The sequence below is a fragment of the Oncorhynchus tshawytscha genome, unplaced genomic scaffold (assembly GCF_018296145.1).
Source record: "Oncorhynchus tshawytscha isolate Ot180627B unplaced genomic scaffold, Otsh_v2.0 Un_scaffold_822_pilon_pilon, whole genome shotgun sequence".
Lineage (NCBI taxonomy): Eukaryota > Metazoa > Chordata > Actinopteri > Salmoniformes > Salmonidae > Oncorhynchus > Oncorhynchus tshawytscha.
The window spans coordinates 1017501-1032925 of NW_024609824.1; the positions used below are offsets into that span (position 1 = coordinate 1017501).

The 15425-nt window shown below is 43.3% G+C and overlaps 2 protein-coding genes across 5 annotated transcripts in view; one reads left to right on the forward strand and one right to left on the reverse strand.

The window, feature by feature from the left end:
• The window catches only part of anapc16 (anaphase promoting complex subunit 16), a 5240-nt gene extending 4845 nt beyond the window's left edge, over positions 1–395 (reverse strand). Inside the window, exon 1 of the mRNA XM_042319067.1 lies at positions 247–395. The gene's annotated coding sequence lies outside the window, so the exon portion shown is untranslated. The remainder of the gene's footprint in view (positions 1–246) is intronic.
• A 62-nt stretch (positions 396–457) lies between these two features.
• The window catches only part of ascc1 (activating signal cointegrator 1 complex subunit 1), a 39406-nt gene continuing 24438 nt past the window's right edge, over positions 458–15425 (forward strand). For 2 of the 4 annotated variants that reach the window (XM_042319063.1, XM_042319065.1), the window contains exons 1-8: positions 458–678; positions 989–1094; positions 3209–3306; positions 4102–4280; positions 4670–4803; positions 5134–5253; positions 6528–6652; positions 10344–10411. In XM_042319063.1, coding sequence (XP_042174997.1) covers positions 561–678; positions 989–1094; positions 3209–3306; positions 4102–4280; positions 4670–4803; positions 5134–5253; positions 6528–6652; positions 10344–10411 — 948 coding nt within the window. In that variant the 5' untranslated portion in view covers positions 458–560. The remainder of the gene's footprint in view (positions 679–988; positions 1095–3208; positions 3307–4101; positions 4281–4669; positions 4804–5133; positions 5254–6527; positions 6653–10343; positions 10412–15425) is intronic. The other 2 variants (XM_042319064.1, XM_042319066.1) reach the window with 1 other exon arrangement.

Here is a 15425-nt window from a genome sequence, read left to right on the forward strand (position 1 = left end):
CAGCAATATTTATTCAAAGTAAATTTAGCTAACGTTAGCTGAGCAGCATTAGCACAGATAGAACACGTTATACAAATCTTTGGCATTAAATTAGCATGACTAGCTAGCTAACGTTGGCTAACAACATTATGAATACTAAACTGACAGACAAAGCTAGCTTACATGAAGCATAGCGCATTTACTACTGAAGCAAACTTTCCGCATAATAAATCAGACATAAGATTATTATTGAAGTGATGAACCTACCACTGGTGATGGAGAAAGCGGCAGGCTAACTTCTGCTTTTGTTTATGTTTCTGGTTAGCTACCCCAACAATAACCCCCGCTTTACGGCTTGGGCGATATATAAATCAAATGTTGATATCGGCGCATCATTAATTTGTTGCGAGCGCGGAATGTCTGTCCATGCGGTTTAGAGATCAGCGACGACGTAAAGCAGCTGGTTACTTTACGTCAAACTGCCGTATGTCGCAAAACAGCCAAAGAGCCCACACGTAGTCGGCAGCTACTATTCACTACAGTATATCTCGTTTTATTTACTGTTCAAGATAACTGCTACAATGGAAATCTTACGTCCATCATTGATCAACATAAGTGGAAGAGTATACAGAAGAAATACCATCAAAGAAGACCAGTATGAAGAGGGGGAAGAGGACGACTCTTACATGGGACCACCAGGTAGCTAGGTCTCATCAGTGCTAGCCATTATACCTCAGTGGTGCTAGTTCCCTACACCCCCAAATAACTCTAGCTAGCTAGCTAGATTAGACAGATGGCTACAATACTGTACAGTACTACCAGATTATTGACTTTATTCTACTGAGACTTAGCTAGTTATAGCTGACCAATAGACCACCACATTGTGTTGTGGGATGCTTGTCTCCTCTAAATGTAGCTGTCTCCTCTCCCATTTGTCCCTGCTGCACCTATTATGGAACACCAACATGTTCTTGCCAATCTCACAAATGCACTTTGTTGTTTTGATTAGCAAGTGAACAGTTTGAGGAAGAAGAAGAGTTCTGTGACAGCCACTCCATAGAACAGACTGACAAAGGTTTCAGCTGTGCCATTGATGTCCCAAGTGTTCTTTACAAGTGAGTTACAAACACCATGTAGGCTATGCGCCCTAAATGGTACCCTATCCCCTATATAGTGCATTACTTTTGACTAGAGCCCAAAGGGAACAGGGTGCCATTTGGGATGCATTTCATGAGTCGATGACTGCATATGAGGTGTTAGTCCATTTTAGAATCCGGGACTAGATGACCCACACTCTCGTCTCTAACGCGTGAGCTCAACATTTCCTGAACCGTCCCATTACAGATCAAAATGTTGAATAAACCTCATTTGGATTTACATTACCCGTTGTCCACAGGGAAGCGTTTTTAGCCGGGCATTCAGTACGCTGGTCTGTATATGGTTCTGTTGGTTTGGAGTTTCAATACTTCACGCAATTCGTATGCGACGTAAACATTTTAGCACAATATGTAAACAATGGCCAAGTGTAACCGTACCAGAGACCGAACGTTGCAGACTTTTAATTTGCAGTAAGACGCAAGCCCTTCCAGCTGATTGCGAAGGAAACGTGGTTCAGGCGACAACGTTTGGCTACGTTTGGCGACGTTTGGGTACGTTTGTCGACGTTTGGGTACGTTCGGCGACGTTTGGGTACGTTTGGCGACGTTTGGGTACGTTTGGGTACGTTCGGGCGTTTGGGCGTTTGGGTACGTTTGGGTACGTTTGGCGACGTTTGGGTACGTTTGGGTACGTTTGGGTACGTTTGGCGACGTTTGGGTACGTTTGGCGACGTTTGGGTACGTTTGGGTACGTACGTTGGCGTGCATCGTTACACACTTTGGTGCTCATTTCACATACACTATATCTACGTTTGGGTCTCTGGAAGCAACGTTTGGGACACCCCTCCAAACGTTCTGGGCGACGTTTGGGTCCAAACGTTTGGCAACGTCAGCGTTTGGGTCCAAACGTCTTGGCAACGTTTGGACACCCCTCCAAACTGGAAGCAACGTCACGTTTGGACACCCCTCCAAACTGTCTCTTCAGCAGATATGTGGACACCCCTCCAAACTGTCTCTGGAAGCAACGTCAGCAGATATGTGGACACCCCTCCAAACTGTCTCTGGAAGCAACGTCAGCAGATATGTGGACACCCCTCAAACTGTCTCTGGAAAATCAGCAGATATGTGGACACCCCTCCAAACTGTCTCTGCCCGTCTGGAAGCTCATATGTGGACACCCCTCCAAACTGTCTCTGGAAGCAACGTCAGCAGATATGTGGACACCCCTCCAAACTGTCTCTGGAAGCAACGTCAGCAGATATGTGGACACCCCTCCAAACTGTCTCTGGAAGCAACGTCAGCAGATATGTGGACACCCCTCCAAACTGTCTCTGGAAGCAACGTCAGCAGATATGTGGACACCCCTCCAAACTGTCTCTGGAAGCAACGTCAGCAGATATGTGGACACCCCTCCAAACTGTCTCTGGAAGCAACGTCAGCAGATATGTGGACACCCCTCCAAACTGTCTCTGGAAGCAACGTCAGCAGATATGTGGACACCCCTCCAAACTGTCTCTGGAAGCAACGTCAGTAGATATGTGGACACCCCTCCAAATGAGAGGATTAGGCTATTTCAGCCACACCCGTTGTTGACAGGTGTATAAAATCCAGCACACAGCCATGCAATCTCCACAGACAAACTTTGGCAGTAGAATGGCCTTCCTGAAGAGCTCAGTGACTTTCAACGTGGCACCGTCATAGGATGCTACCTTCTAACAAGTCAGTTTGTCAAATTTCTGCCCTGCTAGAGCTTCCCCTGTCGACAGTAAGTGCTGTTAATGTGAAGTGGAAATGTCTAGGAGCAGCAATGGCTCAACCGCGAAGTGGTAGGCCACACAAGCTCACAGAACGGGACCGCCTAGTGTTGAAGCACGTATCGCATAAAAATCGTCAAGCTGACAGAGTCAAACAGACTCTGTGTTTATCTCCACTTCCTACCGTCACATTTCAATATAATTGTATTCAACATTCTAGCTTGTAGTTAAGACTACATGAGGTGACCATGGTAACGGCGTAATATTTTAGGCAAATTAGGTGTGTGTGTGTGTTTCATTAGGGCTATGTGCACATCTTCAGTGAAAATCAAGGATACGGTGTACTAACCAGAGAAGTGTTGTTGTTGTTTTTAAAAGATACATCATTGGAAGGAAAGGAGAGACACGTAGAAGACTCGAGGCAGACACAAAGACAGACATCCACATTCCAAAACAAGGAGTGGAAGGACAGATTGGTGAGTGGCGTTTTTATTAGCGGAGAGACCAGTACCTCTGGTCCAGGGCTTTGAGCCCTCTTTCAGCCTTCTTGAAGAAGGGTCAGGCCGCACGTAACGCCCTGGACCAGAGCTTGAGCCCTCTTTCAGCCTTCTTGAAGAAGGGTCAGGCCTCACGTAACGCCCTGGACCAGAGCTTGAGCCCTCTTTCAGCCTTCTTGAAGAAGGGTCAGGCCATACGTAACGCCCTGGACCAGAGCTTGAGCCCTCTTTCAGCCTTCTTGAAGAAGGGTCAGGCCATACGTAACGCCCTGGACCAGAGCTTGAGCCCTCTTTCAGCCTTCTTGAAGAAGGGTCAGGCCGCACGTAACGCCCTGGACCAGAGCTTGGAGACCAGCCCAAACCAGAGGTCTATAGTAAAGATACTGGTGCAACACTGTAGCCTCGTCCCATATTATGACTGTTTGTGCTGTCTCACCAACTCCTATGGTCGGAATTACAAGACAATTCATGTTTTTATTTTATTTAACCTTTATTTAACTAGGCAAGTGATTAACAATGACTATAGGAGTTCACTATGCAAGCACAAACAGACCTGGGACCAGTCTAGCAAAACTCTTCTTTCTCTACCTCTGGGAATTTCAGTGGTTTTCTGTCAGCAGTCAACTCATATTAATAAGTTTAGTAATAAAAGTCAGCCAAGAACGTGGTTCCAGCAACCACACAAAACTCAAGACATTATCCATGAATCATGGGATATCAAAAATAAAAGTCTCACATTTACAGTCACACAATAACGGTCTCGCATTGTTCCAGTGATCACTGGCTCCCAGAAGGCCGCGGTGTCCTCTGCCGTGACTCGTGTCGAGCTCCTGGTGCAGAGCTTTCGCCAGAAGCAGCCGTTCACCCACTTCCTGTCGTTCGCTCTTAACCACCCTCAAGTTCAGGATGGATTCCTGAGGTTTAAAGAGGAGGTGTTGGAGCAGTGTTCTCAGGTAAGGAAGAGTGTGTGTGTGTGTGTGTGTGTGTGTGTGTGTGTGTGTCAGTGAGTGCGTGCGTGGCGGATGGGAGGGATGACAATCTGTAAAATCGTGCAAAATATTCTCAAACTCCAGTTTGAGACTTGACTATATTCCATTCATGTTTATATTGACTGAATAGCTATCAGAGATCTTGGGTCCCTGTTTTAGTTTCTCTGGTTGTCTGGTTCTAAGGGTTAAATTGTGCAGATCTAGGATCAGCTTCCTCTTCCTCCAATACTAATCTCAACCATTAGTGAAGGAAATGCAAAACGGACCTAAGATCAGTGTCTAAGGGCAACTTCACCCTACAGTGTTTCTCTGTGCAGTCAGTTCATCGCAGGTCTCTCTCCTCTCTTGTTAAGGACCACGGAGTAGATGGAAGCCTCTTCCAGAACCCTGCTAAGCTCCATCTAACAGTCGGCACCCTGGCTCTGCTGAACGACCTGGAAGTGACCCAAGCTTGTAAACAACTCCAGCACTGTCAGGACTTTATCAAGTACGTATGATTGACAGACAACTGGGTCATGTTCATTAGGAATCAAACAGATGAAAACAGACTGAAGCAGGGAGGGACTATCCCTATCTAGATTGTAGGGATTGTATAAAAATTTGAGTTGGAGCCAGGAACACATGTTATGTTATGTCATGTTATGTCAAGTAGCACATTATGTCATGTTATGTAACACACATTATGTCATGTTATGTCAAGTAGCACATTATGTCATGTTATGTCAAGTAGCACATTATGTCATGTTATGTAACACACATTATGTCATGTAACACACATTATGTCATGTTCTGTCATGTAACCCACATTATGTTTTAGGACCATCACAGAAGGGAAGCCTCTCCCGCTGGAGGTGACAGGGATTGAGTACATGAACGATGACCCAGCCATGGTGGATGTCCTGTATGCCAAGGTCCAAGTGAAAGATGGTTCGGACAAGTAAGAGTCTGGTTCCTGGATAGTCTCATGTCTCTTTCTTTAACCACAGTTTGTACCACAGTGACTCTGGCTCCTTGAAAAGCACTATATACAGTGCCTTTGGGAGAAAGTATTCAGTATTCAGACCCCTTGACACAGCCTTATTCTAAAATGGATTAAATCCAACAAAAAACCTCTGCGATCTACACACAATACCCCATAATGACATCACAATACCCCATAATGACATCACAATACACCATAATGACATCACAATACCCCATAATGACATCACAATACACCATAATGACAAAGCAAAAACAGATTTTTAAAATTATTTGCAAATGTATTAAAAATAAAAAACTGAAATACGTTATTTCCATAAGTATTCAGACCCTTTGCTATGAGACTTGAAATTTAGCTCAGGTGCATCCTGTTTCCCATTGATCATCCTTGATATGTTTCTAAAAATGGATTAAAGTTCACCTGTGGTAAATTCAATTGATAGGACATGATTTGGAAAGGCACACACCTGTCTATATAAGGTCTCACAGTTGTCAGTGCGTGACAGAATGTCCTTGAGTGGTTCAGCCAGAGCCTGGACTTGAACCTGATCGATTGATCTCTGGAGAGACCTGAAAATAGCTGTGCAGCGTCACTCCCCATCCAACCTGACAGAGACGAGAGGATCTGCAGAGATGAATGGGAGTCCTGGGGAACTCCCCAAATACAGGTGTGCCAAGCTTGTAGCGTCATACCCAAGAAGAGTTGAAGCTGTAATCGTTGTCAAAGGTGCTTCAACAAAGTTCTGAGTAAAGGGTCTGAGTACTTATGTAAATGTGATATTTCAGTTTAATGTTTTTAATACATTTGCAAACATTTCTAAAAACCTGTTTTTTCTTTGTCATTATGGGGTATTGTGATGTCATTATGGGGTATTGTGATGTCATTATGGGGTATTGTGATGTCATTATGGGGAATTGTGATGTCATTATGGGATATTGTGTGTAGATTGTTGAGGGGGGAAACACAATTTAGTCCATTTTAGAATAAGTCTGCAACGTACCAAAATGTGGAAAAAGTCAAGTTGTCTGAGTACTTAATGAATGCACTGTAAATACCATGTAGTATTATTAGTATTTTTACAGTTAACTTTTTTTAATGACAGATTGAGTGACAATTAGTTCATTAAAATTATGTTCATCGTTAGCATGTCAACAGTGTGAGAGGTTTGCTCCCAGGTAACAACAACTAACTCTTGTGTTGACTGTCTGTGTTGACTGTCTGCTGTGCAGGCTGCAGACCATTGTGGAGCGGCTGGTGGACCACTTTGTTTCCTCAGGGCTGATGGTCAGAGAATGGGACAGAGTGAAACTGCACGGCACAGTGATGAACACTCTGTTCAGGAAGGATGCTTCAGGTAGGATGAAGAAAGTGGTTTTTGTCTATGGCCATCACTGATGTGTGTTTTAGGTATGTGTATTGGAGCTTCATCTTGAAGACAAGGACACTTACTAGAGTACAAATGCAAACACACACACACACGTACTTGAAATAAAAATGCAAAATAAGTGTCACTGCTCTCTCAAAGCAGGCTTTCCACTGTGTAAAACTGACCCAGAGTATCCTCCTGATAATGTGAGCCTGTTTCCCTCATTCTCCTCCCACTCAGAAAGATGGACATTAAGTCAGTCACTGGACACTGAGTCACAGCATAAAGATGAACATTAAGTCAGTCACTGGACACTGAGTCACAGCATAAAGATGAACATTAAGTCAGTCACTGGACACTGAGTCACAGCATAAAGATGAACATTAAGTCAGTCACTGGACACTGAGTCACAGCATAAAGATGAACATTAAGTCAGTCACTGGACACTGAGTCAGCATAAAGATGAACATTAAGTCAGTCACTGGACACTGAGTCAGCATAAAGATGGACATTAAGTCAGTCACTGTACACTGAGTCAGCATAAAGATGAACATTAAGTCAGTCACTGGACACTGAGTCAGCATAAAGATGGACATTAAGTCAGTCACTGTACACTGAGTCACAGCATAAAGATGAACATTAAGTCAGTCACTGGACACTGAGTCAGCATAAAGATGAACATTAAGTCAGTCACTGGACACTGAGTCAGCATAAAGATGGACATTAAGTCAGTCACTGTACACTGAGTCAGCATAAAGATGGACATTAAGTCAGTCACTGTACACTGAGTCAGCATAAAGATGAACATTAAGTCAGTCACTGTACACTGAGTCAGCATAAAGATGGACATTAAGTCAGTCACTGGGCACGGAGTCAGTCAGCATAAAGATGGACATTAAGTCAGTCACTGGGCACGGAGTCAGTCAGCATAAAGATGGACATTAAGTCAGTCACTGTACACTGAGTCAGCATAAAGATGAACATTAAGTCAGTCACTGTACACTGAGTCAGCATAAAGATGAACATTAAGTCAGTCACTGTACACTGAGTCAGCATAAAGATGGACATTAAGTCAGTCACTGTACACTGAGTCAGCATAAAGATGGACATTAAGTCAGTCACTGTACACTGAGTCAGCATAAAGATGGACATTAAGTCAGTCACTGTACACTGAGTCAGCATAAAGATGGACATTATGTCAGTCACTGTACACTGAGTCAGCATAAAGATGGACATTAAGTCAGTCACTGGACACTGAGTCAGCATAAAGATGAACATTAAGTCAGTCACTGGACACTGAGTCAGCATAAAGATGGACATTAAGTCAGTCACTGGGCACGGAGTCAGTCAGCATAAAGATGGACACGGAGTAACAGCATAATCACATGAACACACCACCCCATGTCAACAACACGGATGTAGCAACAACCATAACAACAATAACAACCCCTAGATTTAAAATGTTTTTAAATGTATTTTATTTAACTAGGCAAGTCAGTTAAGAACAAATTCTTATTTACAATGACGGCCAACCAAAAGGCAAAAGGCCTCCTGCGAGGACGGGGGCTAGGATTAAAAATATATAAAATAAAATAATAAAATAAAAATGTTTATAAAAATAAATATTTTTATTTTATTTTTGTCAGCAACACATGACAACAACATGGCAGCAGCACAACATGGTACAAACATTATTGGGCACAGACAACACAAAGGGCAGGAGGGTAGAGACAACAATACATCACACAAAGCAGCCACAACTGTCAGTAAGAGTGTCCATGATTGAGTCTTTGAATGAAGAGATAAAACTGTCCAGTTTGAGTGTTCGTTGCAGCTCGTTCCAGTCGCTGGCTGCAGTGAACTGAGAAGAGGAGCGCCCCAGTCCCTGTTCCTGAAGTAGTAAACAGAGTTTTATTGGATGCTCTTGGGACAGACCCCTCCCTTTGTCCTGTGCTCTTGGGACAGACCCCTCCCTTTGTCCTGTGCTCTTGGACAGACCCCTCCCTTTGTCCTGTGCTCTTGGACAGACCCTCCCTTTGTCCTGTGCTCTTGGACAGACCCCTCCCTTTGTCCTGTGCTCTTGGACAGACCCCTCCCTTTGTCCTGTGCTCTTGGACAGACCCCTCCCTTTGTCCTGTGCTCTTGGACAGACCCCTCCCTTTGTCCTGTGCTCTTGGACAGACCCCTCCCTTTGTCCTGTGCTCTTGGACATACCCCTCCCTTTGTCCTGTGCTCTTGGACAGACCCTCCCTTTGTCCTGTGCTCTTGGACAGACCCTCCCTTTGTCCTGTGCTCTTGGACAGACCCCTCCCTTTGTCCTGTGCTCTTGGACAGACCCCTCCCTTTGTCCTGTGCTCTTGGACAGACCCCTCCCTTTGTCCTGTGCTCTTGGACAGACCACTCCCTTTGTCCTGTGCTCTTGGACAGACCACTCCCTTTGTCCTGTGCTCTTGGACAGACCCCTCCCTTTGTCCTGTGCTCTTGGACAGACCCCTCCCTTTGTCCTGTGCTCTTGGACAGACCCCTCCCTTTGTCCTGTGCTCTTGGGACAGACTCCTCCCTTTGTCCTGTGCTCTTGGACAGACCACTCCCTTTGTCCTGTGCTCTTGCACACTCTCAGCTGGCCAGCCCTGGGTTGTTGGCCAGTCTCTCAGCTGGCCAGCCCTGGGTTGTTGGCCAGTCTCTCAGCTGGCCAGCCCTGTGTAAACTCATGCGTGAAAGAACTAGGGCTGGACTTGATCCACGGCCAACTGAATGAAACCCCTTGTCACTGCTGTTGGAAAACACTCTGCCCTGTTGCACACAAACAGAGTTGTGGCCAAAAAGAGAGCGAAGGGAGGGAAGGTTACTGTTGGTTCTGCGCTTGTTGTTGACTAGCTCAGAATAGCTCTGAATTGCTCAGAATGCGGTGTTTTAGTTACGTCACTGCTGCATACCAGATGAATGGTCAGCATTATGTTGTTAGAATCACAGCTGTTACATAACAGACAGGGACATTGACCAATCAGGGTGGGGGTGGTAAGGCTGTCATCTGTTTAGTGTTTTTCAGAGCGAGAGTAATTTAGGATCATATCTCCCAGAACAGTTCATAGGGATATCCACCTGGTTTGAACAGTGTTGCAATGAACGGTGTGGTTGACGTTGAACTCCACTAAACCTCATTAACCCACATTTTTAGATGTTATAAATAGAGTCGTCCACCTAATACACTAGATGTGTGTTTTGTTCATTAGGACCTTTTTTCAAAGTTCACCTTTTTGTTCACCAAATCTGTATTTTGGATGTAAATGTCGTGTTGTAAGTGTCCAGACACCTTTTTTGACTTGGTTGTGAGGAAATATACCCCACCAGCGATAGACTTCCTCAGGCTCGTTGTGCAGTTGCAGAGGCACAGATAAAACACCAACAAAGGCTCCCAAAACACCCAAATATATCTATTTTGGAAACGACAACGCTCTCAGTATCAGGGTTTACCCACGGTGCTCTGGGTTTACCCGCCGTGCTCAGGGTTTACCCGCGGTGCTCAGGGTTTACCCACGGTGCTCAGGGTTTACCCGCGGTGCTCAGGGTTTACCCACAGTGCTCTGAGTTTACCCGCGGTGCTCAGGGTTTACCCGCGGTGCTCAGGGTTTACCCGCGGTGCTCAGGGTTTACCTATCTTTTGTTGTGTGTTTTCCAGCCGAAGCCGGAGGAGGAAGGCAGAACATGAAGGAGCGGGAGGCCTTCGATGCCAGGAACATATTAAAGGTCAGAGGTCAAACAACACAAAACAAATAAACATCCTGGTGGTTCCTTTTTACCTGCCTGTTGTCTGTTGAACAATACAACTTTTAGGTCTGTCTCATAGGAGATCATTTCTCTCTTATATTGAGCAATAATATGTTTTTGGCGGTTATCTTTATTCTTGACTATTACTCCCATAATATTTTGGGTGGAACGACTATTCACAGAAGCAATAGGAACATTCCAGGAACACATAAAGCCTCCCGGGACTTACATAAGGCAGTAAGATTTAGCAGACTCACTCACTCAGTGAGATGTATTTAGCAGCACTCATTCAGTCAGTAAGATGGTAGTCAGTTCATTCAGTCAGTAAGATGGTAGTCAGTTCATTCAGTCAGTAAGATGGTAGACAGTTCATTCAGTCAGTAAGATGGTAGACAGTTCATTCAGTCAGTAAGATGGTAGACAGTTCATTCAGTCAGTAAGATGGTAGACAGTTCATTCAGTCAGTAAGATGGTAGGCAGTCAGTAAGATGGTAGGCAGTTCATTCAGTCAGTAAGATGGTAGGTAGTTCATTCAGTCAGTAAGATGGTAGGCAGTTCATTCAGTCAGTAAGATGGTAGGCAGTTCATTCAGTAAGATGGTAGACAGTTCATTCAGTCAGTAAGATGATAGTCAGGTCAGTCAGTTAGTAAGATGGTAGACAGTTCAGTCAGTAAGATGGTAGACAGTTCATTCAGTCAGTACGAGGGTATTCAGTTCATTCAGTCAGTAAAATGGTCTGCAATTCATTCAGTCAGTAAGATGGTAGTCAGCTCATTCAGTCAGTAAGATGGTAGACAGTTCATTCAAGATGGTAGACAGTTCATTTAGTCAGTAAGATGGTAGACAGTTCATTTAGTCAGTAAGATGGTAGACAGTTCATTCAGTCAGTAAGATGGTAGACAGTTCATTCAGTCAGTAAGATGGTAGACAGTTCATTCAGTCAGTAAGATGGTAGACAGTTCATTCAGTCAGTAAGATGGTAGACAGTTCATTCAGTCAGTAAGATGGTAGACAGTTCATTCAGTCAGTAAGATGGTAGACAGTTCATTCAGTCAGTAAGATGGAAGACAGTTCATTCAGTCAGTAAGATGGTAGACAGTTCATTCAGCCAGTAAGATGGTAGACAGTTCATTCAGTCAGTAAGATGGTAGACAGTTCATTCAGTCAGTAAGATGGTAGACAGTTCATTCAAGATGGTAGACAGTTCATTCAGTCAGCAAGATGGTAGACAGTTCATTCAAGATGGTAGACAGTTCATTCAGTCAGTAAGATGGTAGTCAGTTCATTCTGTCAGTAAGATGGTAGGTAGTTCATTCAGTCAGTAAGATGGTAGTCAGTTCATTCAGTCAGTAAGATGGTAGTCAGTTCATTCAGTCAGTAAGATGGTAGTCAGTTCATTCAGTCAGTAAGATGGTAGTCAGTTCATTCAGTCAGTAAGATGGTAGGTAGTTCATTCAGTCAGTAAGATGGTAGGTAGTTCATTCAGTCAGGAAGATGGTAGGTAGTTCATTCAGTCAGGAAGATGGTAGGTAGTTCATTCAGTCAGTAAGATGGTAGGTAGTTCATTCAGTCAGTAAGATGGTAGACAGTTCATTCAGTCAGTAAGATGGTAGACAGTTCATTCAGTCAGTAAGATGGGAGACAGTTCATTCAGTCAGTAAGATGGTAGGCAGTCAGTAAGATGGTAGGTAGTTCATTCAGTCAGTAAGATGGTAGGCAGTTCATTCAGTCAGTAAGATGGTAGGCAGTTCATTCAGTAAGATGGTAGACAGTTCATTCAGTCAGTAAGATGATAGTCAGGTCAGTCAGTTAGTAAGATGGTAGACAGTTCAGTCAGTAAGATGGTAGACAGTTCATTCAGTCAGTATGAGGGTATTCAGTTCATTCAGTCAGTAAAATGGTCTGCAATTCATTCAGTCAGTAAGATGGTAGTCAGCTCATTCAGTCAGTAAGATGGTAGACAGTTCATTCAAGATGGAAGACAGTTCATTTAGTCAGTAAGATGGTAGACAGTTCATTCAGTCAGTAAGATGGTAGACAGTTCATTCAGTCAGTAAGATGGTAGACAGTTCATTCAGTCAGTAAGATGGTAGACAGTTCATTCAGTCAGTAAGATGGTAGACAGTTCATTCAGTCAGTAAGATGGTAGACAGTTCATTCAGTCAGTAAGATGGTAGACAGTTCATTCAGTCAGTAAGATGGTAGACAGTTCATTCAGTCAGTAAGATGGTAGACAGTTCATTCAGTCAGTAAAATGGTAGACAGTTCATTCAGTCAGTAAAATGGTAGACAGTTCATTCAGTCAGTAAGATGATAGTCAGTTCATTCAGTCAGTAAGATGATAGTCAGTTCATTCAGTCAGCAAGATGGTAGACAGTTCATTCAGTCAGCAAGATGGTAGACAGTTCATTCAGTCAGTAAGATGGTAGACAGTTCATTCAGTCAGTAAAATGGTAGACAGTTCATTCAGTCAGTAAGATGGTACACAGTTCATTCAGTCAGTAAGATGATAGTCAGTTCATTCAGTCAGCAAGATGGTAGACAGTTCATTCAAGATGGTAGACAGTTCATTCAGTCAGTAAGATGGTAGTCAGTTCATTCAGTCAGTAAGATGGTAGTCAGTTCAGTCAGTAAGATGGTAGTCGGTTCAGTCAGTCAGTAAGATGGTAGGTAGTTCATTCAGTCAGTAAGATGGAAGACAGTTCATTCAGTCAGTAAGATGGTAGACAGTTCATTCAGTCAGTAAGATGGTAGACAGTTCATTCAGTCAGTAAGATGGTAGACAGTTCATTCAGTCAGTAAGATGGTAGACAGTTCATTCAGTCAGTAAGATGGTAGACAGTTCATTCAAGATGGTAGACAGTTCATTCAGTCAGCAAGATGGTAGACAGTTCATTCAAGATGGTAGACAGTTCATTCTGTCAGTAAGATGGTAGTCAGTTCATTCAGTCAGTAAGATGGTAGTCAGTTCATTCAGTCAGTAAGATGGTAGTCAGTTCATTCAGTCAGTAAGATGGTAGTCAGTTCATTCAGTCAGTAAGATGGTAGGTAGTTCATTCAGTCAGTAAGATGGTAGGTAGTTCATTCAGTCAGGAAGATGGTAGGTAGTTCATTCAGTCAGTAAGATGGTAGGTAGTTCATTCAGTCAGTAAGATGGTAGTTCATTCAGTCAGTAAGATGGTAGTTCATTCAGTCAGTAAGATGGTAGACAGTTCATTCAGTCAGTAAGATGGTAGACAGTTCATTCAGTCAGTAAGATGGGAGACAGTTCATTCAGTCAGTAAGATGGTAGGCAGTCAGTAAGATGGTAGGTAGTTCATTCAGTCAGTAAGATGGTAGGCAGTTCATTCAGTCAGTAAGATGGTAGGCAGTTCATTCAGTAAGATGGTAGACAGTTCATTCAGTCAGTAAGATGATAGTCAGGTCAGTCAGTTAGTAAGATGGTAGACAGTTCAGTCAGTAAGATGGTAGACAGTTCATTCAGTCAGTATGAGGGTATTCAGTTCATTCAGTCAGTAAAATGGTCTGCAATTCATTCAGTCAGTAAGATGGTAGTCAGCTCATTCAGTCAGTAAGATGGTAGACAGTTCATTCAAGATGGAAGACAGTTCATTTAGTCAGTAAGATGGTAGACAGTTCATTCAGTCAGTAAGATGGTAGACAGTTCATTCAGTCAGTAAGATGGTAGACAGTTCATTCAGTCAGTAAGATGGTAGACAGTTCATTCAGTCAGTAAGATGGTAGACAGTTCATTCAGTCAGTAGATGGTAGAAGTTCATGGTAGACAGTTCATTCAGTCAGTAAGATGGTAGACAGTTCATTCAGTCAGTAAGATGGTAGACAGTTCATTCAGTCAGTAAGATGGTAGACAGTTCATTCAGTCAGATGGTAGACAGTTCATTCAGTCAGTAAAATGGTAGACAGTTCATTCAGTAAGATGGTAGACAGTTCATTCAGTCAGTAAGATGGTAGACAGTTCATTCAGTCAGTAAGATGGTACACAGTTCATTCAGTCAGTAAGATGGTAGACAGTTCATTCAGTCAGCAAGATGGTAGACAGTTCATTCAGTCAGTAAGATGGTAGACAGTTCATTCAGTCAGTAAGATGGTACACAGTTCATTCAGTCAGTAAGATGATAGTCAGTTCATTCAGTCAGCAAGATGGTAGACAGTTCATTCAAGATGGTAGACAGTTCATTCAGTCAGTAAGATGGTAGTCAGTTCATTCAGTCAGTAAGATGGTAGACAGTTCATTCAGTCAGTAAGATGGGAGACAGTTCATTCAGTCAGTAAGATGGTAGGCAGTCAGTAAGATGGTAGGTAGTTCATTCAGTCAGTAAGATGGTAGGCAGTTCATTCAGTCAGTAAGATGGTAGGCAGTTCATTCAGTAAGATGGTAGACAGTTCATTCAGTCAGTAAGATGATAGTCAGGTCAGTCAGTTAGTAAGATGGTAGACAGTTCAGTCAGTAAGATGGTAGACAGTTCATTCAGTCAGTATGATGGTATTCAGTTCATTCAGTCAGTAAAATGGTCTGCAATTCATTCAGTCAGTAAGATGGTAGTCAGCTCATTCAGTCAGTAAGATGGTAGACAGTTCATTCAAGATGGAAGACAGTTCATTTAGTCAGTAAGATGGTAGACAGTTCATTCAGTCAGTAAGATGGTAGACAGTTCATTCAGTCAGTAAGATGGTAGACAGTTCATTCAGTCAGTAAGATGGTAGACAGTTCATTCAGTCAGTAAGATGGTAGACAGTTCATTCAGTCAGTAAGATGGTAGACAGTTCATTCAGTCAGTAAGATGGTAGGCAGTTCATTCAGTAAGATGGTAGACAGTTCATTCAGTCAGTAAGATGATAGTCAGGTCAGTCAGTTAGTAAGATGGTAGACAGTTCAGTCAGTAAGATGGTAGACAGTTCATTCAGTCAGTATGAGGGTATTCAGTTCATTCAGTCAGTAAAATGGTCTGCAATTCATTCAGTCAGTAAGAT